The sequence below is a fragment of the Cetorhinus maximus genome, chromosome 4, assembly GCF_964194155.1.
Source record: "Cetorhinus maximus chromosome 4, sCetMax3.hap1.1, whole genome shotgun sequence".
Taxonomy (NCBI): domain Eukaryota; kingdom Metazoa; phylum Chordata; class Chondrichthyes; order Lamniformes; family Cetorhinidae; genus Cetorhinus; species Cetorhinus maximus.
The window spans coordinates 133,464,640-133,490,630 of NC_135882.1; the positions used below are offsets into that span (position 1 = coordinate 133,464,640).

Consider the following 25,991-nt stretch of genomic DNA (forward strand, 5'->3'; position numbering starts at 1 on the left):
GGACATCATGGTGAGCCTCCACAGCGTCCAAAAGATGCTCAAGGGATGTGTCACCAAACCTGGGGGCTGCAGTTTTCTTGTCTTTTGGGGCCGTTTCTTCTTTGCAGAAGTCCTGGGCTGGAAGCACTGAGTGGTGTGCTTGCGGCTGCACTTTAAATGTGGCTCCCAGCGTAATGAAGCTCCGAGGTGACAGAGTGGTAGGTGAAACGGCATGTTTCCCTGGAATGCATGATTAATGAGGCGGGATTGGGACGATACGGTGTGAAAAGCTGCCATTGTGCCCGGCGGGTAATAAGTTCTTTTTCCCGCCTGCTACCACACCTGGTACAAATCTTGGATGATTCCACCAATAGGGGTCAAAGCAAATTTAATTCAACATCTAGAATTTTATTTAGAACTTTAAATCTGTAAAATAAATTGCAAACTGGTTAAGATCCCTAGTTAATAGTCAGTAGCCGCTAACTCAATCAGTTTAAAGCGGTTGCCTGAGTTAGGTGTCAATTACTGTAGCAGGAAACTGAATTAGCACTTGTAATTTGGGAATAAGTCATAAATTCTATACAGTATCCAGTATTTGCTATCGCACAGCGTATTAAGCACAAAATGATCACAAAAGTGAGTGCTTTATAAACTGAGTGATAAAGTCAGGAATTTAGTACAAGTGGGAATTTGGTGCAGAGAGGAAAGGAGTGCTGCTTTTTATTCTTTTTGTTCTACCTCTGGTAGTTGACGAGTGTTTTTCTTTTGTCTCTGTGCAAAGAAACTGTAATGTGCTATGACTTTACTAAATTAGCAATAAACTGATCAAATAAATAAATAAGGTTAGATAGACATGACAGGATAGGTGTGCGCATGTGGCATTGCAATTCTGGACAATCTATATCTGTATATGCTAGAGGAACTTTGGCACAGTTTTTGAACTGGTACCTAAGCTGCAGATAATGCGGGAGTGGGGAAGAGTTACCGCGACACTTTGTTCCAGGAGACAGTCACAGCTCTTAAGTAGAACTTTAGAGCTGACCAATGGTCAGGGACTAGAGGGTGTGACAACAAGTCAGGCAGGTATGGGGATCCAGGATTGAGGAGCCCTGGCCCCTGACTTTGACCAACAGGTATGAGGTACTTGTTACCCATGTGGATTAGAAGAAGGATTCCAGGGTGGATGTGTGAACAGATCATAGCACCATGATGTAGAAAGCCATTCAAGGGAAGGGGGAGGAACCAACAACCTAGATAAAACTGAGAATGAGATTCTGCAGAGGGAGTTTGAGGAAATAGGTTTTAACTTAATGATTAATAATCTCTGGATTGTTACCTGAACCATGTGTAAAATGGCACAGGATCAAGTGGATTAGAGAATTAAACACATGGCTCAAAGAGTAGTGTGGAAAGAAGGGGTTTTGGTTCATGGGACACTAGCATTAGTATTGGGAAAGAGGGAATTGTTCCACTGAGATGGGCTCCACTTAAGTGTAATAATTAATCCTCATATAGACAGGACAAATTAAATCAAAAGGTGGTCTGGAAGATGAGTTTGGGGAATCCTTTAGCAGCAGTTTCCTAGAAAAATACATTGCGGAACCAACTAGGGATAAAGCTATTTTAGATTAAGTATTGTAAAATGAGGCAAGGTTAATTAGTAATCTCATAGTGAGGGGCGTTGCCTCCAATGGGCCCAGGGTCCTGCAAAGGAGGACCTCCCCTCCCCACCTGCTTGCACTTGCCTGTTACCAGCCTGCACAACTAAAGCTGCCAGGCTTCCTGCATAGCGTGGCCACCCCACCCCCCCCACCCCCGCCCCGTTGTGGATAAAATACCAGCGGATGTGGTATTCCCTTTAATACCCATGTCCCCTGCAAAATTTCGGGCAGGTCAGGGCAGGCATGTAGATGTCAGGAAGGCCATTCACTGAATTTTATGTGTCCTTACACCTTCAAACCTGCCAGTGGGGGAGTGCAAAATCCAGCCCCATAATACAAATGAATTCCGTATCACATTCGACAATGACATACAATGAGTCCAAAACAGGAATCTTAAACTTGTACAAAGCCAATAACATTGTTATGAAGGGAGAGACAGTTGGATTGGGTAAATAGACTAAAATGTACGACGGTAAATAAATGGTGAGAAACATTTAAAGAAATGATTGAAAACTTTCAACGAAAATAGGTTGCATTAAAAAACAAAAACTCAGCAATAAATTTGCATCCATGGTTTACTGGAGAAATTAAGAATAGTAGTACTGGTTTACAATGTTGTGAGGAATAGTAGTAAGCCTGAAGTTTGGAAGAGTTTTAGAAACTAGCAAAGGGTAACAAAACAGTTAATAAAATAGGAAAATTAGAATGAGAGTAAATTGGCCAGGAATATATAAACAGATTGTTGGAGCTTTTACACATATATAAAAAGGAGGACAGTAGCTAAAGTAAATGTAAGTCCTTTACGGGCCGAGACAGGAGAAAATAACATATGGAATGATGTAATGGCAGACATTGAACAAATATTTTGTGCTTGTCTGCAAAGTAAAAGACACAAATTAAATACCTGAAACAGGGAGTAACCAAGGGGCTAATATGAGTGAGGAACCCAAAGTAATTAATATTAACAGAGAAAAAATGTTAGAGAAATTTAAGAACTAAAAGCTGACAAATCCCCAGGAACTGATGGCCTACATCTTGGGGTTCTAAAGGAGATAGTTGCAGAGGTGGTCAATGCACTTGTTACAATTTTCCAAAATTCCCTAGATTCTGGAGTGGTCTCAGTGGATTAGAAGTTAGCAAATGTAACAGCCCCATTCAAGAAAGGACGGGGAGAGAAAACAGGCAACTACAGGCCAGTAAGCCAGACATCTGACATTGGGAATTTACTGGTATCTATTATTGAGGAAGTTTTAACAATGTACTAAGAAAATCAGAGTATGGGTAAACAGAGTAAACGGGCAGAAGTTTCCCTGAGTTGCACTAAGTGCGGTGGCAGGCATGAAAAAAGACATTTTTCCCGCCGGCTGCAAGGGCAGATTTTTGCGGTGTATCATCTGCATCCAGCCTCATTAATAATGCAGCCATAGGGAACACACTGTTTCGCTGGCAGGTGGCCTCTGGATTGCCTGCCATACTCTTACCTCACCTTTTCCTCACTCCAGGTGCCATATCTAAACTACAGACATGCACACGGTTCTCAATGCTTGCAGCCCAGGACTGCTCCAGTGAAGACGTGGCCCTGAAAACCAAGAAGAGTTCAGTGACCTGTCACTGGAATGCCTTTTGGAGGCCCGTCATGATATCCTCCGCCCCCGCTCTGGCTGCAGGAGGTCCAGCAATCTCACTACTCTGGCTTGGGAGGTGGTGGCAATGGTGGTCAGTGCCCAGGCTGCGCAGAAGAGGTTGGCTACCCAGTGCAGAAAGAGGATGAATGATCTCATCCATGCTGCCAGGGTAAGGCAATCATCTCATCACTCTGAGCTCACACACTCACAAGCCCATCACATATTCACACACCCTCACGTCTCCATCTGGTTTGGCCTCATCTCCTCTGGAGACTGCCTTCTCAGCCCTCACCATCTTGAGGCCACTTGCACAGACTAACCTGTGCCCCCCACACACACTCTGGGATACCCCTCTTCCGCAGTACAGTACTCACCCTGCAGCTGCTTCCCTTGCCTGAGGCCACTTCTCCCCCCTTCCCCAAGCAAGCCCTAGCCCTGCAGCCATTGAAAACTCACCCCCACCTTACCGCTGGGTAGAGATTTGTCTGTGAGCCTCCTAAAAGCGATGTGGCTCTGCCTGCGAAGTCTGGCGCCGATGACTGCAAGTGCTGTCCAAAGGAAGGTAGTCAAAAAATTCAAATTTGTAAAACATGACCTTCCCTTAACAAATCCATGCTGTCTATCTCTGATTAATCCATGTCTCTCCAAGTGCAGATATATTCTGTCCCTCAGAATTCTTTCCCCACCACCGAGGTTAGACTGACTGGCCTGTAATTTCCTGGTCGATCCCTTCCTCCCTTCTTTAACAATGGGACAACGGCACCTCACCTGTGGCCAGGGAGGATTTGAAAATAACTGCCAAGGCCCCTAATATCTCTTCACTCGCCTCCCTCAACAGCCTGGGATACATCTCATCCGGGCCTGTGAATTTATCCATTTTTAAGGGCACTAAACCTGCTACTACCTCCTCTCTCTTTATGTTAATTTCCTCTAATATTTCACAGTCCTCCACCCTGATGTCTATACCTGTGTTGTCCTTTTCCATTGTGAAGACCGATGCAAAGTATTCATTGAGGATTGCACCCACACCTTCCGGGTCCATGCACAGATTACCTCTATGGTACCTAATTGGCCCTACTCTTTCCCTAGTTAATCTCTTGCTTTTTATATATTTCAAAAACCCCTTTGGGTTTTCCTTTATTCTACTCACCAATGCTTTCTCATGCACTCTCTTAGCTTTTCTAATTTCCTTTTTAAATTCCCCACTGCACTTCTTATACTCCTCCAAGGACTCTGCCGTATTGAGCCCTCGGTATCTGCCATGAGCTTCTCTTTTTTTTATATCCTAACCTTTATGTCCCTTGACATCCAGGGTTCTCAGGACTTGGTCCCTCTCCCCACTTTGTCTTTACAGGAACATATTTGCCCTGTACTCTCGCTATTTCTTCCTTGAATGCCCCCCATTGCTCTGACACAGTTTTATCTGCAAGTAGCTGCTCCCAGTCTACTTGGGCCAAATCGTATCTCATCTTAGTAAAATTCATCTTTGCCCAATTTAGAACTTATATTCCCAGTCCAACCTTATCCTTTTCGTTAACTATCCTAAATCTGAGTTATGATTACTACCTCCAAAATGCTGCCCAACTGATACGCCTTCCACCTGCCCGGGCTCATTTCCAAATATTAGGTCCAGAACTGTCCCCTCCCTTGTTGGGCTTTCTACGCACTGGCTGAAAATGTTCTCCTGGGTGCAACTTAAAAATTTTGCTTCCTCCCTACCTTGCACATTAAAACTGTCCCAGTTAATATTTGGGTAGTTAAAATCCCCTATAACTGTCTTATTATTCTTACACCTCTCTGAAATTTGACTACATATTTGATCCTCTATCTCTCCCTGACTGTTTGGGTGCCTATGGTACACACCCAACAGTGTGTTTGCCCTTTTTGTGTTTTTTACTTCTACCCATATGGCCTCATTCATTGATCCTCCCAGGATATCATCCCTCCTCATTGCTATAATTGATTGCTTGATCAATATTGCGACTCCTCCCTGCTCTTCTATCCCTCTCTATTTCGTTTGAATACCCTATAACCAGGAATGTTGAGCTGCCAATCCTGGCCTTCTTTTAGCTAAGTCTCAGTCATAGCTATGATATCATACTCCCACATGCCTATCTGTGCTTCAGTTTGTCTGTATTATTCCACAAGCTCCTTGCATTAAAATATATTCCATGTAGCCTTGCTAAACTCTTCTCTTTCTTATTGAGCTTATGTTTCCTCTGCCTTCCCGACTCACTTGCTAGCGTTTTAACTTCTAATTCCATCTCAGCTTCTCTCCCCTCAGAACTACTTTTCAGGATCCCAACCCCCTGCCAATTTAGTTTAAGTCCACCCCAACAGCATTAGCAAACCTGCCCGCAAGGATGTTGGTCCCGTTCCTGTTCAGGTGTAACCTGTCCAACTTGTACAGGTCCCGCCTCCCCCAGTAATGATCCCAATGCCCGAGGAATCTAAAGCCTTCCCTCCTGCATCATCTATCCAGCCACGCATTCATCTGCTCTATCCTTCTGTTTCTATACTCACTACTGCGTGGCACCATGAGTAATCTGGAGATTACTACCTTTGAAGTCCTGCTTTCCAATTTCCTACTGAACTCCCTCAAGTCTGCTTGCAGGACCTCATCTCTCTTTCTTCCTATGTCATTGGTCCCAACATGGACCACGACCTCTGGCTGTTCACCCTCCCCCATCAGAATGCCCTGCAGCCGTTCTGTGACACCCTTGACCCTGGCACTCGGAAGGCAACATACCATCCTGGAGTCACGCCTATGGCAGCAGAAGCACCTGTCTACTCCCCTCGCTAAGGAATCCCCTACCACTATTGCCCTTCCATACTTCTTCCTCCCCCACTAAGCAGCTGGACCACCTGCAGTGCTATGGCCTTGGCTCTGGTTGGCCTGCACAGAGGAGCTGTCACTCTCACTGTTTTCCAAGGCCAAAAAACAGTTTGTGAGTGAGGTGCACTCAGGGGATTCCCTCACAGCCTGCCTGGTCCCCTTCTTCTGTCTGGTGGTCACCCATTCCCTCTCTGCTTGCACTTTCTTAAGCTGCAGCGTGACCACGTCCTGAAACGTGCTGTCCACCTCTCAGCCTCGTGAATGCATGCCCCCAGCTGCAGCTCAAGCTCCAAAACCCGGAGTTCGAGTTGCTCCAGTCGGAGGCACCTCCAGACCATCAGGAGCATCTAGTATTTCCCACATAGCTCAGGATGTGCAAATCATGGGACTGAGCTCCCCAAACATATCTTAACTAAATAGAATATGGACCTTTGCCTTATTTTACCCTTATTCCTACTTGAGTAAAGACTGGATGCTAGATCCTCTAGATAGACTAGATCTTCTTGGTGCTGCTGATTGTCTGTCCCAGGGTCCTCCTCTCGCACTCTCTTCTAAGTGCTGCTGACTGCCTGTCCCAGGGTCCTCCTCTCACACTCTCCTCTCTTTGACAAATTTGCTGGAATCTTTTGAAATGGTAATCAGGAGTGTTGATGAGGGTAACGCATTTCATGTAGTCTACATGGACTTTAGCAAGACTTTTGATAAGGTCCCTCATGGCAGACTGATCAAGAAAGTAAGAACCCATGGGATCCAAGGCAAAGTAGCACACTGGATTCAAAATTGGCTGAGAGGCAGGAAGAAGAGGGTGATGGTAGAGGGATGTTTCTGTGACTGGAAGTCTGTTTCCAGTGGAGTTCCGCAGGGCTCGGTGCTGGGGCCCTTGCTGTTTGTGGTGTACGTAAATGATTTGGACTTAAATGTAGGGGGTGTGATCAAGAAGTTCGCGGATGACACCAAAATTGGTAGGGCGGTAAATAGTGAGGAGGATAGCCGTAAGTTGCAGGAGGATATCAATGGACTAGTCAGGTGGGCAGAGCAGTGGCAAATGGAATTCAACCTGGAATAGTGTGAGGTAATGGACTTGGGGAGGGCTAACAAGGCAAGGGATTACAGTATGAAGGGTAGGACCCTGGCAAGTGCTGAAGATCAGAGGGACCTCGGTGTGCATATCCTCAGGTCCCTAAGGGTAGCAGGACAGGTAGATAAGGTGGTTAAGAAGGCATATGGGATAATTTTCTTTATTAGCCGAGGCATAGAATATAAGAGCAGGGAGGTTATGCTGGAACTGTGTAAAATGCTGGTTAGGCCACAACTGGAGTATTGCATGCAGTTCTGGTCACCACATTATAGGAAGGATGTGATTGCACTGGAGAGGGTGCAGAGCAGATTTACCAGGATGCTGCCTGGGCTGGAGGGTCTGAGCTATGAGGAAAGATTGGATAGGCTGGGGTTGTTTTCCTTGGAACAGTGAAGGTTAAGGGGGTACCTGATAGAGGTGTATAAGATTATAAGTGGCATAGATAGGGTGGATAGGAAGGTACTTTTTCCATTAGTAGAGAGGTCAATAACCAGGGGGCATAGATTTAAGGTAAGAGGTAGAAAGCTAAGAGGGAAGTTGGGGAGAAGTTTTTTCACCAGGAGGGTGGTGGGAGTCTAGAACTCACTGCCTGAAAAGGTAGTTGAGTCAGAAACTCTCATAACATTTAAAAAGTATTTAGATATTCACTTGCATTGCCAAAGCCTCCAGGGCTATGGGCCATCACTGGAAAATGGGATTAGCGTTGTCAGATCTTTGTTGACCGCATGGACACGAGAGGCCAAATAGCCTCCTTCTGTGCTGTAAATGTCTAGGAGTCTCTGAGCAAACAAACCTCGAAGTCCTGAGCGAAGTGCAGGTTGCCAGGTGCACGTCGCTTATGTACAGTCGTGAATTGCACACCGACGTGAGCTCATGATCAAGCGTGGGAGGATGATTCCGGCGAGCATGGTTCATAATGAGGTTCTAACATATTGAAATTAGCTTCCTAACATGCGGCGGCGGGAAACGCAGCCTGCTATTGACAGGTGGAGCAGACGATCGCAAACTGGTTTTACGACGATGTGAAATAGGTTTTTGCGATCTCCCAATATTTTCCACTTCCGCCTGCCATGACACCCACTGCCAATGGAAGTGGAAAATCCCAGCTAACATGGTTTTATGAAAGAGTAATGGTATTTGATTAATTTTCTTAGTATTATTTAAGGATAAAACTAGTAGGGTCGATAAAGGGGAACCAGTAAACGTAGCCTACTTGGATTTCCAAAAGGCACTTGAAAAAGTATCACACAAAAGGCGAATACACAAGATAGGGCTCATAGAGTTGGGGGTAATATACCAGCATAGATGGAAGATTAGTTAACATACAGGAAGCAGAGAATAAGGATAAACAATGCATTTTCAAGTTGGCAGGCTGCAACTAGTAGAGTGTTGGGATCAGTGTTGGGGCCTCAGCTATTTACAATCAATATTAATGATTTGGACGAAGAGACAGAGAGTAATGTATCTAAGTTTGCTGATGTTTGAAAGGTAGGCGGGAATGTATGCTGTGAGGTGGGCACAAAGAGGCTGCAAAGAGATATAGACAGATTAAGTGAGAGGACAAGTTGTGGATGGAGTATAATGTGGCAAAGTGTGAGTCTCTTCACTTTGGTAGTAAGAATAAAAAAGCAGGTTTTTTTTTCAATGTGCGAAACTTATAATGTTGATATTCAGAGGAATTTGGCTGTACTCATTTAAGGAACATAAAGTTAAAATGCAGGAATGAGCAATTAGGAAGGCATACAGAATGCTGGTCTTTATTGCAAAGGGATTGGGGTATAGGAATAAGGAAACCTTGCTACAATTGCATAGGCCTTGGTGACATCACATTTTAAAAATTCTTTCACGGGATGTGAGCATCGCTGGCTAGGCCAGCATTTATTGCCCATCCCTAATTGCTGTTGAGAAGGTGGTAATGAGCTGCCTTCTTGAACCACTGCAGTCCATGTTGTGAAAAAGCACCCAAGGGCCGTTAGAAAGGGAGTTCCAGGACTTTGACACAGTGACCCTGAAGGAATGGCGATATAGTTCCAAATCAGGATGGGGTGTGGCTTGGAGTGGAATTTGCGGGGGGTGACGTTCCCATGCAACTGCTGCCCTTGTCCTCCTAGGTGGTACGGGTTGCGGATTTGGAAGGTGCTGTTGAAGGAACCTTGGTAAGTGCTATGAGTACTTGATTACTGGAAATACTGTGTGCAGTTTTGGTCTCCATAGCTGAGGAAAGATATATTTCTCTTGAAGGCAGTACAGCGAAGGTTCACCAGATTGATTCCTGGGATGAGAAGCTGAGTATACTCTTTGGAGTTTAGGGGATCTCACTACAACATATAAGATTCTGAAGGAGTTTAACAGGATAAATACAAAAACATTATTTTCCCTTAGTGGGGATTTAACACTAACGGTTGTGGAATTTTTTGGAGTGGCAGGCAGTGACTAGTGGGGTACCGTAAGGATCAGTGCTTGGGCCCCAGCTATTCACCATATAGATCAATGATTTGGTTGAAGGAACCAAATGTAATATTTCCAAGTTCGCTGACGACACAAAACTAGGTGGGAATGTGAGTGGTGAGGAGGATGTTAAGAGGCTTCAAGGCGATTTAGACAAGTTGGGTCAGTGGGCAAATACATGGCAGATGCAGTATAACGTGGATAAGTGTGAAGTTATCCACTTTGGTAGGAAAAAGAGAATGGTATTTAAATGGTGATAGATTGGGAAATGTTGATGTACAAAGGGACCTGGGTGTCCTTGCACACCAATCACTGTACCAAGCATGCAGGTGCAGCAAGCAGTTAAGCAGGCAAATGGTATGTTGGCCTGCATTGCAAGAGAACTTGGGTAAACGGGCCACGGTGTCTTACTGCAGCTGCACAGGGCCTTGGTGCGACCACACCTGGAGTATTGCATGCAGTTTTGGTCTCCTTACCTAAGAAAGGATATGCTTTCCATAGAGGGGGTGCAGCAAAGGCTCACCAGTCTGATTCCTGGGATGGCAGGTTTGTCATATGAGGAGAGAGGGCCGACTAGGCCTTTATTCACTGGAGTTTAGAAGAATGAGAGGGGATCTCATTGAACCGTCTAAAATTCAGACAGGGCTGGACAGACTGGATGCAGGGATGATGTTTCCTCTCGCCTGTGGGGGGTGGGGTGTCTAAAACATGGGGTCACAATCTCAGGATATGGGGTAGGCCATGTAGGACTGAGATGAGGAGAAACTTCTTCACTCAGAGGGTGGTGAACCTGTGGAATTCTTTACCACAGAAAGCTGTGGAGGCCAAGTCACTGAATATATTTAAGTTGGAAATAGATACATTTCTAGACTCTCAAGGCGTCAAGGGGTATAGAGAGAAAGCGGGAGTATGGCGTTGAGATAGAGGATCAGCCATGATCATACAGAGTGGCAGAGCAGGCTCGAAGGGCCGAATGACCTACTCCTGCTTCTATTTTTTATGTTTTTATGAATAAATATTGGCCAGGAAATCAAAGAGAACTCCTACGTACTTCTTTGACAGTACCATTTATGTGTACCTCAGAGGGCAGACTGTACCCTGCTTTCATGTTTCCCCTCAAAGCAATAATTAAACTATAAATAATGAAAATAAACACAATGTCATGAGAAAGGTCATGGAGTTGAAGTGGGGATAGGATATGATCAGGTTATGGCAAAACATTAATATAGGGAGAGAACGTTTTTGCAAAAATCTTGAAGGCACAAACTGTTTCAACTGAGAAAACAAAAGATAAATTCCGCATTTAAAAAATTAGTTACACTTAACAATCATTGATCAGCTGCCTACATTCTTTTTTGGGAGACAGAAGAAGCATTCACTCCTGTTCCTTCTGGCGCCACACGAATTTAACTGCAGAGGTTTTGCGGCCATCTTCTTTGAACAACCTCCAGCAGTCCCCTTGATGACCGCTGGTTACTTCAGGTCTCAAGCAATTAGGCAAAACTTGCATGGCACTACTTCCACACATTTGTATCTAAATTTTGCAATGGGGTACTACAACTGGAGTAGGGCTCTAATTTGCACAGCAAAGCAGCCTCACACGTGGGGCGGAATCGTCCCAGATTTGCACTAAATGCGGTAGCGGGTGGGAAAAACGTTTTACCCGCCAGCAGCAATGGCGACTTTTCACGCTGTATCGTCCTAAACCCGCCATATTAATTATGCATTCCCGGGATACACACAATTTCCATGGTGGGCGGGCTCTGATTCGCCCGCCACGCCGTCACCTCGCTGCTTCATCACGCCAGGCACTACATTTAAAGAACAGCCCGCGCTCAGTGCTTCCAGCCCAGGACTGCAGCAAAGAAGACATGGCCGTGAAAGGCAAGAAGACTACAATGCTTGAGCACCTTTTGGATGCTGTGGAGGCCCGCTGTGATGACCTCTACCCCTGCTCTAGTCACAGGAAGGGCAGCAACATTAGCACTCTGGCTTGATAGGCATTGGAGGTGCTGATCAATGCCAATGCTGCACAGAAGTTGGCCATCCAATACAGATGGAGGATGAATGATCTCATCCGTGCTGCCAGGGTATGGCAACTATCTCATCACTTTAAACTCACACACTCACGCCCATCACACATTCACTGGCATCTCACTCACTGCCAGCTCAAGGGATATCACCACCCACTCTTTCACACACACCCTCATATCTCCATCTGGCCTCATCTCCTCTGGAGACAGCTTCCTCAGCCCTCACCATCTTGAGGCCACTTGTACAGATCGACATGTGCCCTACATACACCCTGGGATACCCTCCTTCCCCAGTACAGCCCTCTCCCTGCAGCCTCTTCTCTTGCCCAAGGCCACTTCTCCCCTTCCCCAAGCAAGCCCTAGCCCTGCAGCTGTTGAAAAGCCACCCACATATGGCTGAACTGGTAGTTAGAGACCTGCCCGTGAGCCCCCCTAAAAGTGATGTGGTGCTGTCTGTGAAGCCTGGCACTGATGACTGTGAGTGCTGACCGCAGCAAGGTAGTCAAACAAACCTTGAAGTCCTGAGCGAAATGCAGCCCACCAAGTGCATGCGTCATATATGTTGCTGTGAAATACATCAGCATGTTTCCCCACCAACAGGGTGGACATTCCAGCAGCAGGGGGATGAGTCCAGTGGCCTGGCCTTATAATGATATGCAGATATATTACAATGATGTTCTTGATGTCCAATGGCAGGAAACGCGGCCCATCATCGACGGGGTGAGCGGATGATCGCAAACTGGTTTCACGGCGTCGTGAAACCGATTTTTGGTCTTCTCGCCATATTGTCTGCTCATGCCACCAAACACGCCGATGCTGGCGGGCACAGATAATCCCGGCCATGGCTCAAGCGAGTGGGTAGCTCGTCAATTTACAAGTCCGCATGATTATGGCATCAATAAGGTGATTGAGGTTCCCTCAACCCTAACGATTTTTGACTCTTGGCTGTCTGTTTTTCAGTCACAAAAAGCACAGCTGTGAGTTGAATGTCTGCCCTCACCAGTTTCCTCAGATCATTATTGCTGTTACAATAGCCTTTCATTCTGGAATCACTGCCCAATGCAAAAAACACCATAACAGTCAGGGTTGAGAGTGGCCGAAGACAAAAAGGTCTGATAATTAGTGGCCGAAGACAACAAGGTCTGAAATTTTTCTGTGACAAGGAATTATGTAATTAAAGCACTTTTCATGATCTCTCGTGAATTGCAAATTCTTCTAGACCACTTCAAATGGGTGGAATTATGAAACTTCAAGTGGTTAGAAACATTTGTTTTCCTTTTTTATCTTCTATTACTGCCAAGACCAAGGACCAATATTGTATCAAATCACCAGCAAGTATTTCAGTATTTCAGCATTCAATGCAATTAATGCATGGAATACAGGATAAACATACGAACTAGGAGCTGGAGTAGGCCATTCGGCTCTTCAAGCCTGCTCCACCATTCAATAAGATCATGGCTGATCTGATTGTAACCTCCTCCCTACCCCTGATAACCTTTCACCCCCTTGTTAATCAAGAATCTATCTAGCTCTGCCTTAAAAATATTCAAAGACACTCCTTCCACTGCCTTTTGAGGAAGAGTTCAAAGACTTTGAGAGAAAAAAGTTTCTCCTCATCGCTGTCCATACTAACATACATAAAGTCCATACTAACACCAGAACATGAATTTGCTGTATTATGTATGCAAAGCAAAGGACGATGGCAGTGCTTCACAACCTATTCTCCAATGTGACCCCATTTTAATTCACCACTACCTTCTCAAGGGGATTTAGGGATGGACAATAAATGCTGGCTTGACAATGAGACCCACATCCTGTGAACGAATATATATGTAAAAAATTCTTGAAAATTAACGTGACCTCAGATGCCAATAAAAACCAAACAATAAATTAGCTTGCAAACTTTCAGTATATATTATTAAAGTTCAACATATTACAGATTCAATGTATTATAGATCAACATATAATAGGTATAATAATAGGTCATATAAATATGAAAATCAGTGTTCTTAAAGTGCTTTATAAAGATGTTACTATTTTATATACTCATGTACAGCCTGACCCGACTACCCACCCGACCCGGCTACCCCCTCCCCGACCTGACTACCCACTCATCCACCTACCAACCCACTCTACTCACCTACCGACTTACCCACCTGCCCATTTACCCATTCACTCACTGTTCCACTCACCCATTCACTCATTAATTCACTGATATTCAAGACTGGACCTATAAACTTACTAGTGCTGTAAAAAGGGGACATGTCTTGTCTTTTCCCGATTCTACTCCACTGAGTTGGAGATACCCAATGGACGGTAATTGATTGGTATGGGGATCAAAGGTTACGGGGAGAAGGCGGGAGAATGGGGTTGAGAAACTTATCAGCCATGATTGAATGGTGGAGCAGACTCGATGGGCCGATTGGCCCAATTTCTGTTCCTATATCTTATGGACGCTGCACTGCACATTTTTGTGAAAGCCAGGATCAGAAGATTCCGGAAGAAACGCGTAGCAGCGGGAGAGAATTTTTGAGGGCAGTGGCAATCTGGCTATTATTGTCTCTGCTCAGAAGATCCGGGGCAGAGATTCGGGCTCCATTATCCCACCTGCCCCACACCAACCTCCCACCCCGCACCGCCGTTTGCCAAACATCATGGCTCTGTCAAGCAGCCAGCAGCAGAATGTGGCCTCCTGGTGGGATGAATGAGGCATGAGACTGATTGGTGGCAGTTGGGGTTCAGGTCCAGCTGCAAGCTGCGATGGGGTTCCCAACTCTGGAATTCACAGATTGCATCTTGGAAAGTCCGGACTTCAGGGATCAGCTAAAAGCACATGAAATCAATGTCGAGTGCACCAACAATTACGGAGAGGTGGAGATTGGAAAATCATTTTCAAGGACGATATTCCAAACTTTAGAAGTTGGAAATCTGCCAAACGATGGAAAACTTTCATTCCTGGAATACCTCAGTGGACAGTGCAACACAATAGAAAAGGCTACCATGCCCAATAAGCTTTTGGTCTTTTTAAAATAAATCTCTTGCCTAATTCACCATCTTTTGCTTCAATCATCTTTTGCTTTCCAAAAACACATTTTGAACCCCTTTCATATGTCCTCACCAGATCACCATTAACTACACTGTTCCCCATGCCAAGCCAATCAAATCACACAGTGTCAAACATCACTACAAGAGGAGAGTTATACTGCAAATGCTAGTGATCTCAGAGTCCTTGACTTCTGTTTTTCACACATAGGTCTGCTCTGAAACTCCTCTGCTTACCTGGGCTTGGTCTCTTCCAATTTGATAATCAAATCTGACTGCGCAGAATCAGCACTCAGTACCTCATGTTCTCTCTGTGCTGTATCTTTCTCAGGAACGAAAGGAGGAGGAGGAGGAGGAGGATGAGGAGGCGGCAGAGGAGCCTCTTTCACCTGTGAAGGCAATTCGGTGTCCTTTCGTTCCTTCTTAATGTTGCTAGCGTAAACACAAAGTAAACATCAACATAATTAGAAACAGGCAGATATTCACTAAAGTCTACTCTCAATCATCAGCAAAATAATGGAAGGTGAGGTCAACAGCACCGTCAAGCAGTACTTACTCACCAATAACTGGGTCAGCGATGCTCAGCTGGGTTCTCCCAGGACAACAGCTCATAACCTCAATACAGCCTTGGTTCAAACATGGACAAAACAGCTGAATTCCAGAGGTGAAGAGAGAGTGACAACCTTGATGTCAAGGCAGCATTTGACTGGGTATGGTAGCAAGAAGCCTTGATAAAACTTAAATCAATGAGAATGATGGCGGCTGGGGGAGGTGTTCGTTGGTTGGGGGTGGGGGGACCTACATTGCCTGGAGTTATGCCTAGCACATCATCACAGGAGTTCTGCATGCAGTGTCCTAGGCCCAACCATCTTCAGTGCTTCATCAATAACCTTTCCTCCATCATAATGACAAAGTGTGGATTTTTGCTGATGCTTGCAGTGAGAAGCACCATTTGCAACTACAAAGATAATCAAGCAGCCCATACCTGAATGCAATAAGATCTAGACAATATCCAGGCTTGGGCTGATAAGTGACAAGTATATGCCATACAAGTGTCGGACAATGACCATCTCCAGCAAGAGAGTATCTAACCATCTCCCCTTGACATTCAAAGGCATTACCATCACTGAATATCTCACTATCAATGTCTTGGTGTCACCATTAACCAGAAGCTTAACTGGACCAGCCATATCAATACTATGACCACTACAGCAGTACTACTACAGGATGGGAATTCTGCAGTGAGTATCTCACCTCCTGACTGCCCAAAGCCTGTCTACATCTACAAGGCACATGTCAGCAGTGTGACAGAATATTCTCTGAACAAAGCAGCCTCACATAAATGGCATCCCATTGCTACTTTAAGCATTCACTACCTGAACCAGAAGCACATTATGACAGCAGTGTGTGCCATCTACAGGGTGCAGCAACTTGCCAAGGCTCCTTCAACGGCAGCTTCCAAACCCACGACTCTACCACCCTGAAGAACAAGGGAAACAAGTGCATGGGAACACCACCTTCTGAAAGTTCTCCTGCAAGTCACATACCCTCCTGACTTGGAAATAAACTGTTATTCCTTTACAGTTGCTGGGTCAAAATCCTGGAACACCTCCCTCTGTAGATCACTGTAGATGTACTGTAGATGTACCTACACCATTGACTGCAGCTGCTAAAGAAGCTAGCTCACCATTACCTTCTCAAGGGCAATTAAGGATGGGTAATAAATGCTGGCCTTGCCGGTGATGCCCAAGTCCCATGAATAAAAAAAAAAATTGGATTTAATCTAGAAGGTTCAGATTTAAAGACAGTTATCCAGAATTTTGCCTACTAGAAGATCTGAAATACAAAAATAACTACAGTAAAGTACTAGCAGTGATAGATACTGATCTGGGTTCTTCCTATTCCATTATTGACACTTACTGACCCACAAAATTCTGTCTGTCTCAGGAAGAGATACAGCCATTTACTGTCTGCATCACCATTGACACTAATTGAAAGTTGTGAAGTTGCAGTATTTGTGTTGCAGGTGGGGAATGAACTTGTCATGGAAAGTTAAGTCTTGTCATTAGAAGCGTAAGTATGCTTTTAACAAAGTGATCATTGTTAATAATTGCCAATCAACTTCTCTGGCACTGACAATTAACTATTACAATTTTGGAGGAAGTAAGGAAAAATAAAGAGATAAACAGATTAGAAAGTGATAAATAGATTAGAAGGTTAAATACATAGTTTAAAGAGATGTGGAGGCAAGGGTTTTGATGCACCAATACAATACTGGGGAAAGAGGGAGTTATTCTGCCCCACTTAAAGTGGTTTGGGACCAGTGTTCTGGTGAATCGAATAATTGGGTGGTGGATTTGGTTTAAACTAATGAAGCGGGTATTGGAGGATTCAGGAAAGGATAAATTCAACAGCAATAAAAGAAATGTCGAGGCTCTAAAGCAGAGTAGCAATTTTAAAATCAATACAGCGTGTCAGATAGGGATATAAAGGTGAACAAAGGTTATTGTTTTTATTCATTCATGGGATATAAGTGGTGCTGGCAAGGCCAGCATTTGTTTTACAACCTTAATTGCCCTTGAGAAGCTGGTGGCAAGCTGCCTTATCAAATTGCTGCAGTCCATCTGGTGAAGGTATACCCAGTCCACTCCCTGCCATACTTTGCCTGGCTCTTTAAAAATCCCTGTGGGTGTGTCTGGAACATGCCGTGTGGGGTCAGGAACCAGAACTGAACCGGCAGCTGGGTTCCCGAACCAGAATTTAAAATCCCGGCCTAAGTGTAAAGAAGTTTTACTGCAATTTCATAAGGTTTTAGTGAGTCTATACGTAGAGTATTGTTTACAGTTTTGGCCTCCTTAGGAAGTATATTTAGAGGAAGTGTAATAAAAGCTGACTAGATTAATTCATGTGAGGAAGCATTGTTCTGAGGAGAGGTTGAATAGGCTAGGCTTAAATTCCCTATACAGTTTAGAGCAGGGGTGGGGAACCTTTTTTTTAATCAAGGGCCACTCACACAGACAAAATCAGTCACAGGCCATAAAAAAAACCTTAAATTTATTTTTTTTTAAGAGAGAATACAGAAACGTTCAACTCATCCACTACTTTAATGCAATGGCTGAATTGTTTTTCCTTGATGAGTAGCACAGTTTCTGTGTCTCAATCACAATGCTCCTAAAATTCAGCTCAACTTTTTGCTTGCTTTCCTTTCCCATTCTCTCTCTCTCTATGTCTCTCTGTCTCTCTTTCCTTTCCCACTCTGTCTCTCTGGATCTCTCTCCCTCTCCTTTCCCACTCTGTCTCACCCCTAAACCAGCCCAGGGTAGTGGCTCAACAACTCAAGGCTCTGGCCAGCTCCCAGTCCGAGGCTGCATTTGGGCCTGGGCCTCTTCCTCAGTCTGCAGGGGCTAAGGCCCTGTCCTGAGATACCAGTGGAGTGGTGGGGGGTGGTCGACGGAGCCGGGTGTCCTGCTCCCTTTCTTCCCCACCCTGGGTTACTCACACTTCACTCGATCGGCAGCCGGCAACTGCCCGTCCCTGCCCTGCGCTCCTACTCCTGGATCTCGGGCCTCACTCTCTCCCCACAACCTGGGCCTCTGGTGACTGTGGCTCAGGCTCAGGCATCAGAACATAGCAGTGGTTGGCCTAGAGAGCACCATGCACAGGGGACAGGGCCAGATTTTGAAATCTCCCCACGGGCTGGATAAAAAAGTGCAACAGGCTGGATCTGGCCCCCGAGCCGGGGTTTCCCCACCCTGATTTAGAGGAATAAGAGGTAATATCATTGAAACAACGTAAATGCTGGGAAGATATTTCTTCTGGCTGGAGAGTCTAGAACTAGCTGTCACAGCACCAGTTGTTGCGATTTGGAATATGCTGCCTGAGAAGGTGGTGGAAGCAGATTCAATAATAACTTTCAAATGGAAATTGAATAAATACTTGAAGAGAAAAAAAATTATAGAGCTACAGGGAAAGAGCAGGGAGAGTGAGAGTGATTGCTGAATTGCCTGTAAAAAAAATAGCTGGCACAGCTACAACGGGCAGAATGTGCTGAATTCTTCTGTGCTGCATCATTCTATGATTCTATCTAATTTAACATTGACACTATTTTACACACTCTTCTCAATCCTTCTCTGTTGTTTATTTCTTAATCCTTTTAATCTGATGGTATAAGGAGATCCCCATTGGTTTCCCTATTCACCCAAGTGCCCCGTTTCCCTTGCTGTGTTGCTATTACCTCACATTTTCAGAAACTTATTGAGAAAAATGTTTTTGGCTGCAGGCAGCAGGGGCAGGTCATGAATTGTAGATACCATTAGATGCATTTCCACAACAAAATCTGGTCCGATAAAATTTCCAAGGCTATGCGGCAAAAATGAGGGAGTGGAACTAATTTGATAGCTCTTTCAAAGAGCATCATGCAGGCATGATGGGCTGAACTGCCTTGTCCTGTACTATATGATTCTATAATGATTGACACAAGAGGAAGACTGCAACAACACAAAAAGATTATGTGGAAATTTTGCCTAAGCAGATTTCTCATGAAGCAGAAAGACAAATGCAATAAAAAAAAACTTAAAGCCTCTCACCCAGTTGAATCTTTGCCTTTTTTGGTTTTTATCTTCTTGGCTTTAGCTGATGTTGGAGCCTGTCCAATACCAAATCCCTCTCCAGTAACTTCTCCAACTTGCGTTTCTTCAGCCGTCTCGGTCACAACCTGCAAGCACCAAATGATAAGGTATTGAAAAAACAATTGCTGATATCCACATAAGTAATGAAATACTGTAAAAGAAACCCTTAGCTGTTGTGGCCAGTGTAATCTTTTCTTGTAACCAATATCTGGGAATGAAATATAGGGATTAGAATTTTTTTTATATCTATAAAAGATAATGGATATCTAGATTTGCAGTTTCTCAAAGCTGAGTTCCAATTCCATTCCTTTGACAGGTCTTCACTGGTCTTTATGCTCAAGTGAGCTCACAATAATATGCCCAGGATAACAAGCTTAAAATTCTTTCTGCTTCTTAAATAAAGTCCTTATAAAATAGAAATTATAATATACTTCCACAAGGGTCTTCTCTTGCCTTCCAAAGCATGGAGTACAATATTGGATCTCATTTTATACATAAACAGTTAAATAATTATAGAAAAATGAATGAAATAACATGCAACAGCAATATAATACAGAATTATACACAGTTTTTACTGTGGAAATCATGTCTAATTCTTCAGAAAAATAATACATAAGAAAAACATTTGTATTTATCTAGCACCTCTCCTGACCTCAGGGCAATCCAAAGCACTTTCAAGCCAATTAAGTACTTCTGAAGCATAGTAACTGTCGTAATGTAGGAAACATGGAGCCAGTTAGTACACATGCGCCCGCCATTAATTAACAGGCCAGTTAAGGCCCTTTAGTCATCAATTGATGGCGATTTTTAGGCGCCCGTGCGATCTTCGTGTCGGTGCATGGGCACAATGGGGTAAAATACTTTTTTATGAACCTCATCCACAGGTGGGATAAGAGGGCCCAGTGGGGTCATCAATCTGCTTTGTGGGGTATTGGAGAAAGTATTTTAAACTTGCCTATGTGATCTGCAGTAGTTCAGAACGCATTCCAGCAGCTTTCAGTGTACTTTGAACCTTCAGGTCAGCACTCTGCAGTCAGGAATCTTTAGCGGGCCTGCAGCTTTTCGGAAGGCCTCCCCTTAGCCTGGATATGGGATCTGACATGTCCACTGGAGGCAGTTCCTCTGAGGAGGAAGGGAGGGCTAGAAGGAGGAGGAGGCCAGGAGTGCACATTCAGCCTCCAGGGGAGCCACCTTTGGGAGTACAGGCGCAAGCACAAGTGGCGCAGGGCCAAGAGGTAGTCCAAGGTGGAAGGGGCCGCTGAAGACGCCACTATCCTGCTACCAGGGTATACAGGCGGCGAAGCAGCTACCTCAATATGTCTGAGGTGCAGTGCCGAAGGATGCTTCGACTGTCAAGGGAGGCAGTCAACTACATCTGTCAGATGATTGGCCCTGAGATCTCCCCTAACTGTGTGGGCAGGCACCCCATGCCAGTAGCTTTGAAGGTCACAGCTGCCCTCAACTTCTATGCCTCTGGCTCCTTCCAGGGCTCAGTGGGTGATCTATGCGGTGTCTCCCAATCAGCTGTTCACACTTGTGTCAAGCAGGTCATAGACGTTCTGTGCTGGAAAGGGGGGTAGCAGTGGACGTCGACGCATTGTCTGCAGCTGCACACGATGAGCCCAGCACTGATTCTGAAGACGAACATGCACAGGGGAATGCTGAGGGGATAGACGCTGACCCGGGACTACACCAAGGAGGCAGGGACGCCCGGGAGGCTTTAATCCAACGAACCTTCAGCTAGCACAACACAAATGGATCAGCAGGACCAGCCTTGCCTGGTGCATCCATACTCGGCACCTAAGTGCAAAATCTGCCAGGTCATCAGCAGGAACTAAGGACCTTGGACATAAATTTGAACGTCCAAACAAACACTCATGATATTTTTCTTAAACATACACATACAGAACAAATGAGCCACCCTCGGCCCCCCGCTAGCCTACCCTGCAGCCTGCCCTGCTCTTGTGGCAGACCCTGCAGCCTGGCCTGCTCCTCTGCCCTTCCCTCCAGCCTGGCCTGCTCAGCTGATCCCCTGTGGTGCACCCTCGAATTGGCCATTGTCACCAGCCTACAGGCGGCTGCCAGGCCTTCATTTAAACAGGCTGCCGGGTTGCCATTGGACCTGGCAGTCTGTGCACGCCCACTGCCGCCCACACAATCCCACTATCCATGGGAGTCAGCAAATACGCTGGGCAGGCCTTAATTGGCCTGCCCGCGTAAAATGGTGGCGCGGACCCAATCACGAGCGCCCGCCCGTGCCTGCACCCACTTTCTCCCGCCCCCGCAACGGAAAATTCTGCCCATGGGATCAGAGGTAATATACTTGCATGGATTAAGAATTGGTTAACAGGCAGAAAATAGAGAATAGGAATAAATAGATCATTCTCGCATCAGGCTGTGACTAGTGGGAATCAGAACTTGGGTACCAGATGTTCACAATGTTTTGGATGTGGGGACCAAATGTAATGTTTCTACGTTTGTGGATGACACAAAGCTAGGTGAGAATGTGTGTTGTGAGCCAGTTGCAAAGTGGCTTCAAGGGGACTTGGACAGACTTAATGAGTGGGCAAGAGCATGACAGATGGAATAAAATGTGGAAAAACGTGAGGTTATCCACTTTGGTAAGGGGAACAGATGTGCATATTATTTCTCAAATGGTAAGAGATTAGAAAGTTTAGATGTACAAAGGGATCTGGATGTCAATAAATCACTGAAAGCTAACATGCAGACGCAGCAAGCAATTAGGAAGGCTAATGGTATGTTAGTCTTTATCATAAGAGGATTTGAGTACAGGTGTAGCAAAGTGTTGCTTCAATTGTATTGAACATTGGTTAGACCTCACCTGGAGCACTGTGTGTAGCTTTGGTCCTCCTTACCTTAGGAAGGATATTATTGCCATAGCGAGAATGCAACAAAGTTTCATCAGACTTGTTCCTGGGATGGTGGGACTGTCCTGTGAGAGAGATTGGGCAAACTGGTTGACTCTTAACTACCCTCTGAAATGGCCCAGCAAGTCACTCAGTTCAAGGACAATTAGGGATCAGCAACAAATGCTGGATTTGCCAGTGACGCCCACACCCCTTGAAAGAACAAAGACAACTGGGCCTGTATTTTCTAGGTTTTGAAGAATGAGAGGTGATCTCACTGAAACCTATAAAATACTTAAAGGCATAGACAGGGTAGATGCAGGTAAAATGTTTCCCCTGGCTGGGGAGTCTAGAACCAGGGGACAGAATTTCAAAATAAGCAGGAAGGCACTTAGGGCTGAGATGAGGAGAATTTTTTTTACTCAGAGGGTTGTGAATCTTTGGAATTCTCTACACCAGAGGACTGTGGAAGCTCAGTCATTGAGTATATTTAAAGCAGAGGTTGACAGATTTCTAAATATCAATGACATAAAGGGATATGGGGATAGTGTGGGAAAAAGGCATTGAAGTGGATAATCAGCCATGGTCGGACTGAATAACGGAGTAGGCTCAATAGGTTGAATGGCCTACTCCTGCTCCTATGTTCCTATGTCTGTTGTTTGAGGGGTAGTCTTTGGTGAGAAGATAAAGTGAGGGTCCCATCTACTTGTTCTAGTAGAAATTAAGATCCCATGGCAATATTTGAAGAGGCCCAAAAGGAAAAAAACAGTAAAAACTGGAAAATAAGAAAACTGGTCTGAACTGGTCTTGTACATCTTAAAATGGAATGCCTGTAAAAACTGGGAAATAAGAGTACTGGTCTGAACTGTTTTTACCTTCTGGGGGGTCAGGAAGACAGCTTTCTGGCCAAAATTCTGTTGTCAATCAATATCACTGGATTAACTGGTCATTCACCTACATAACAAGCTATAAGTCAAAGCAATTCATGTGTATTATTGTGAGAGGCATGTTAAGACAATAAAAAAGTCAATCTTTTTTAAAATTTTGGATGAAAACCAGCCCTGTCCTCCCTCATCTGATATCCATGTATATGTACAAACATCTCCCTAATAAAAAGGTACTGAGGTAATGTGATAGCCCAGGTTTCCTCACACTCACCGGTTCAGGGGTATAGCTGGTTGCTTTATTCATTTTATCAATTAGAATATACTTCTTCCGTAATGCAGTCTCTATTTCCTGCCCTTGTTGCCTTGGGTGAAAGAAAATAAAAAGTAAGTCAAAAGTCTGGATTTTGACTATTAACATTTTTGCTGAGAACTGTGAAACAGAGGCAGAGACAAAGACAGCAGTAAGAGAAATAGAAGCTGAAACATCAACAGAGGCAGAAACAACAGCAGGGACAGAGGCAACATAGAGGCAGAGATAGAAGCAGGGACAGGGACAGAAATAGAGAGAGGCAGCAGCAGGAGCAGAGATAGTAGCAGAGACAGAGACAGTAGCAGGGACAGAGGCAGCAGTAGAGATGTGGTTGCCAAATGTGAGTTAAATGTATTCCTGGAGGTTTCTTCACATGACTTGCCCCACATTCTTGCCATTAGTTGGCCAACACATCCATCCTTGTCGTACATTGCCTTCCTATGCCTTTTCCCCCCCACTTTCACTGTTTTTATATCTGGCAAAATATGAAGTAAATACAAAGAAGATGATGAAAAAAAAATCTTTTTAAATCCCTATGATATTTCTCCGGGTTGCACAACACTGTGTCCTGGGGATTGATCTTCAATTCCTGACAATTTCAGGCCAATCCTGGAGGGTTGGCAACCCTAAATAGAGACAGCTACAGCAGTAGATGCAGAGGTAGGAGCAAAGGGAGTACCATAGTTGAAAGTGTTTGGTGGGGCAGTGAACAGGGAGTTTTACTTTATCTAATCCATGATATATCTGTTCTGGAAGGTTCTTCCAGAAGGCATTTGGTAAGGTGTCACATCAAAGGTTTTGCAGAAAATACAAGCGCATGGTGTAGGGGGTAACATATTAGCATGGATAGAAGATTGGCTGGCTGGCAGAAAACAGAGAGTATGCATAAATGGGTCTTTTTCTGATTGGCAGGATGTGACGCATGGAGCCCCGCAACGGTCTCTGCTGGGGCCTCAACTTTTTCCAATTCATATCAATGTCATAGATGAAAGAAGCAAAGGCATGATAGCTAAATTTGCAGATGACACAAAGATAGCTAGGAAAGTATGTTTTGAAGAGGGCATAAGGAGGTTGCAGATGGATATAGGTAGGTTGAGTGGGTGGGCAAAAATCTGGCAGATGGAGTATAATGGGGGAAAGTATGAAATTGTTCACTTTGGCAGGAAGAATAAAAAAGCAAAGTATTACTTAAATGGGGACTGACTGCAGAATTTCAAGGCACAGAGGGATCTAGGTGTTCTAGTGCATGACTCACAAAAAATTAGAATGCAGCTACAGCATGTAAGTAAGAAGGCTAATGGAATGCTATCCTTTATTATGAGAGGAATTAAACATAAAAGCAAGAATGTTATGCTTCAGTTCTACAGGGCATTGGTGAGACCACATCTCGAATACTGTGTGCAGTTTTGGTCTCCTTATTTAAGGAAGGATGTAAATGCATTGGAGGCAGTTCAGAGAAGGTTTACTAGATTGATACCTGGAATGAGCAGGTTGTCTTATGGTGAAAGGCTAGACAGACTGGGCTTGTTTCCACTGGAGTTTAGAAGAGTGAGGGTGAGTTGACTAAGTATATAAGATCCTGAATAGTATTGACAAGATGGATGTGGAAAGGATGTTTCCTCTTGTGGGTGTCCAGAACTAGGGGAACTGTTTTAAAATTAGGGGCTGTCCTTTTAGGACAGAGATGAAAAGATATTTTTCTCTCAGAGGGTTGTGCGACTTTGGAACTCTCTGCCTCAGAAGGTGGTGGAGGCGGGGTCATTGAATATTTTTAAGGCGGAGGTAGATAGATTCTTGTTAAGCAAGGGAATCAAAGGTAATCAGGGGTAGATGGGAATGTGGAATTCGAAACAGATTAGCCACAATCTTATTGAATGACAGAGCAGGCTCGAGGGGCCGAATGGCCTACTTCTGTTCCTATTTCATAAGTTCGTAAGTCTTGATGGGATAGTGTAGGGGGAGCCTTAGACTAGTTCTAGTTTATGCTATACCTGGCCCATGTTTATTTGGGTTAGTTAGGATGAAGAAGGAAAGAAACACTTGGATTTGTGATTTTTTTTGAACTCAGGACGCCCCAAAGCACTTTACAACCAAAAACAGCATAGATTCACTATCACAATCACTATCAACATTTTGGGGGTTACCATTGACCAGAAACTGAATTGGACTAGCCATATAAATACTGTGGCTACAAGAGTAGGTCAGAGGCTGGGAATTCTGCAGAGAGTAACTAACCTCCTGACTCTCCAAAACCTGTCCAACATCTACAAGGCACGAATCAGGAGTGTGATGGAATACTCTCCACTTGCCTGGATGACTGCACCTCCAACAACATTCAAGAAACTTGACACGATCCAGGACAAAGCAGCCCACTTGGTTGGCACCCCTTATGCTACTTTAAACATTCACTCTCTCCACCACCGACACACAGTGGCAGCAGTGTGTACCATCTACAAGATGCACTGCAGCAACTCACTAAGGCTCCTTAGACAGCACCTTCCAAATCTGTGACCTCTACCACTTAGGACAAGGGCAGCAGACTCATGGGAACACCACCTCCTCCAAGTTCCCCTCCAAGCCACACACCATCCTGACTT

The 25,991-nt window shown here is 44.7% G+C and overlaps 1 protein-coding gene across 4 annotated transcripts in view; it reads right to left on the reverse strand.

The window, feature by feature from the left end:
- The window catches only part of kif9 (kinesin family member 9), a 176,104-nt gene that overhangs the window by 41,813 nt on the left and 108,300 nt on the right, over positions 1-25,991 (reverse strand). For all 4 annotated transcript variants that reach the window (XM_078540862.1, XM_078540861.1, XM_078540859.1 and 1 more), the window contains 3 exons: positions 23,356-23,446; positions 19,289-19,416; positions 14,940-15,134 (listed from right to left, as the gene is read on the reverse strand). In XM_078540862.1, coding sequence (XP_078396988.1) covers positions 14,940-15,134; positions 19,289-19,416; positions 23,356-23,446 — 414 coding nt within the window. The remainder of the gene's footprint in view (positions 1-14,939; positions 15,135-19,288; positions 19,417-23,355; positions 23,447-25,991) is intronic.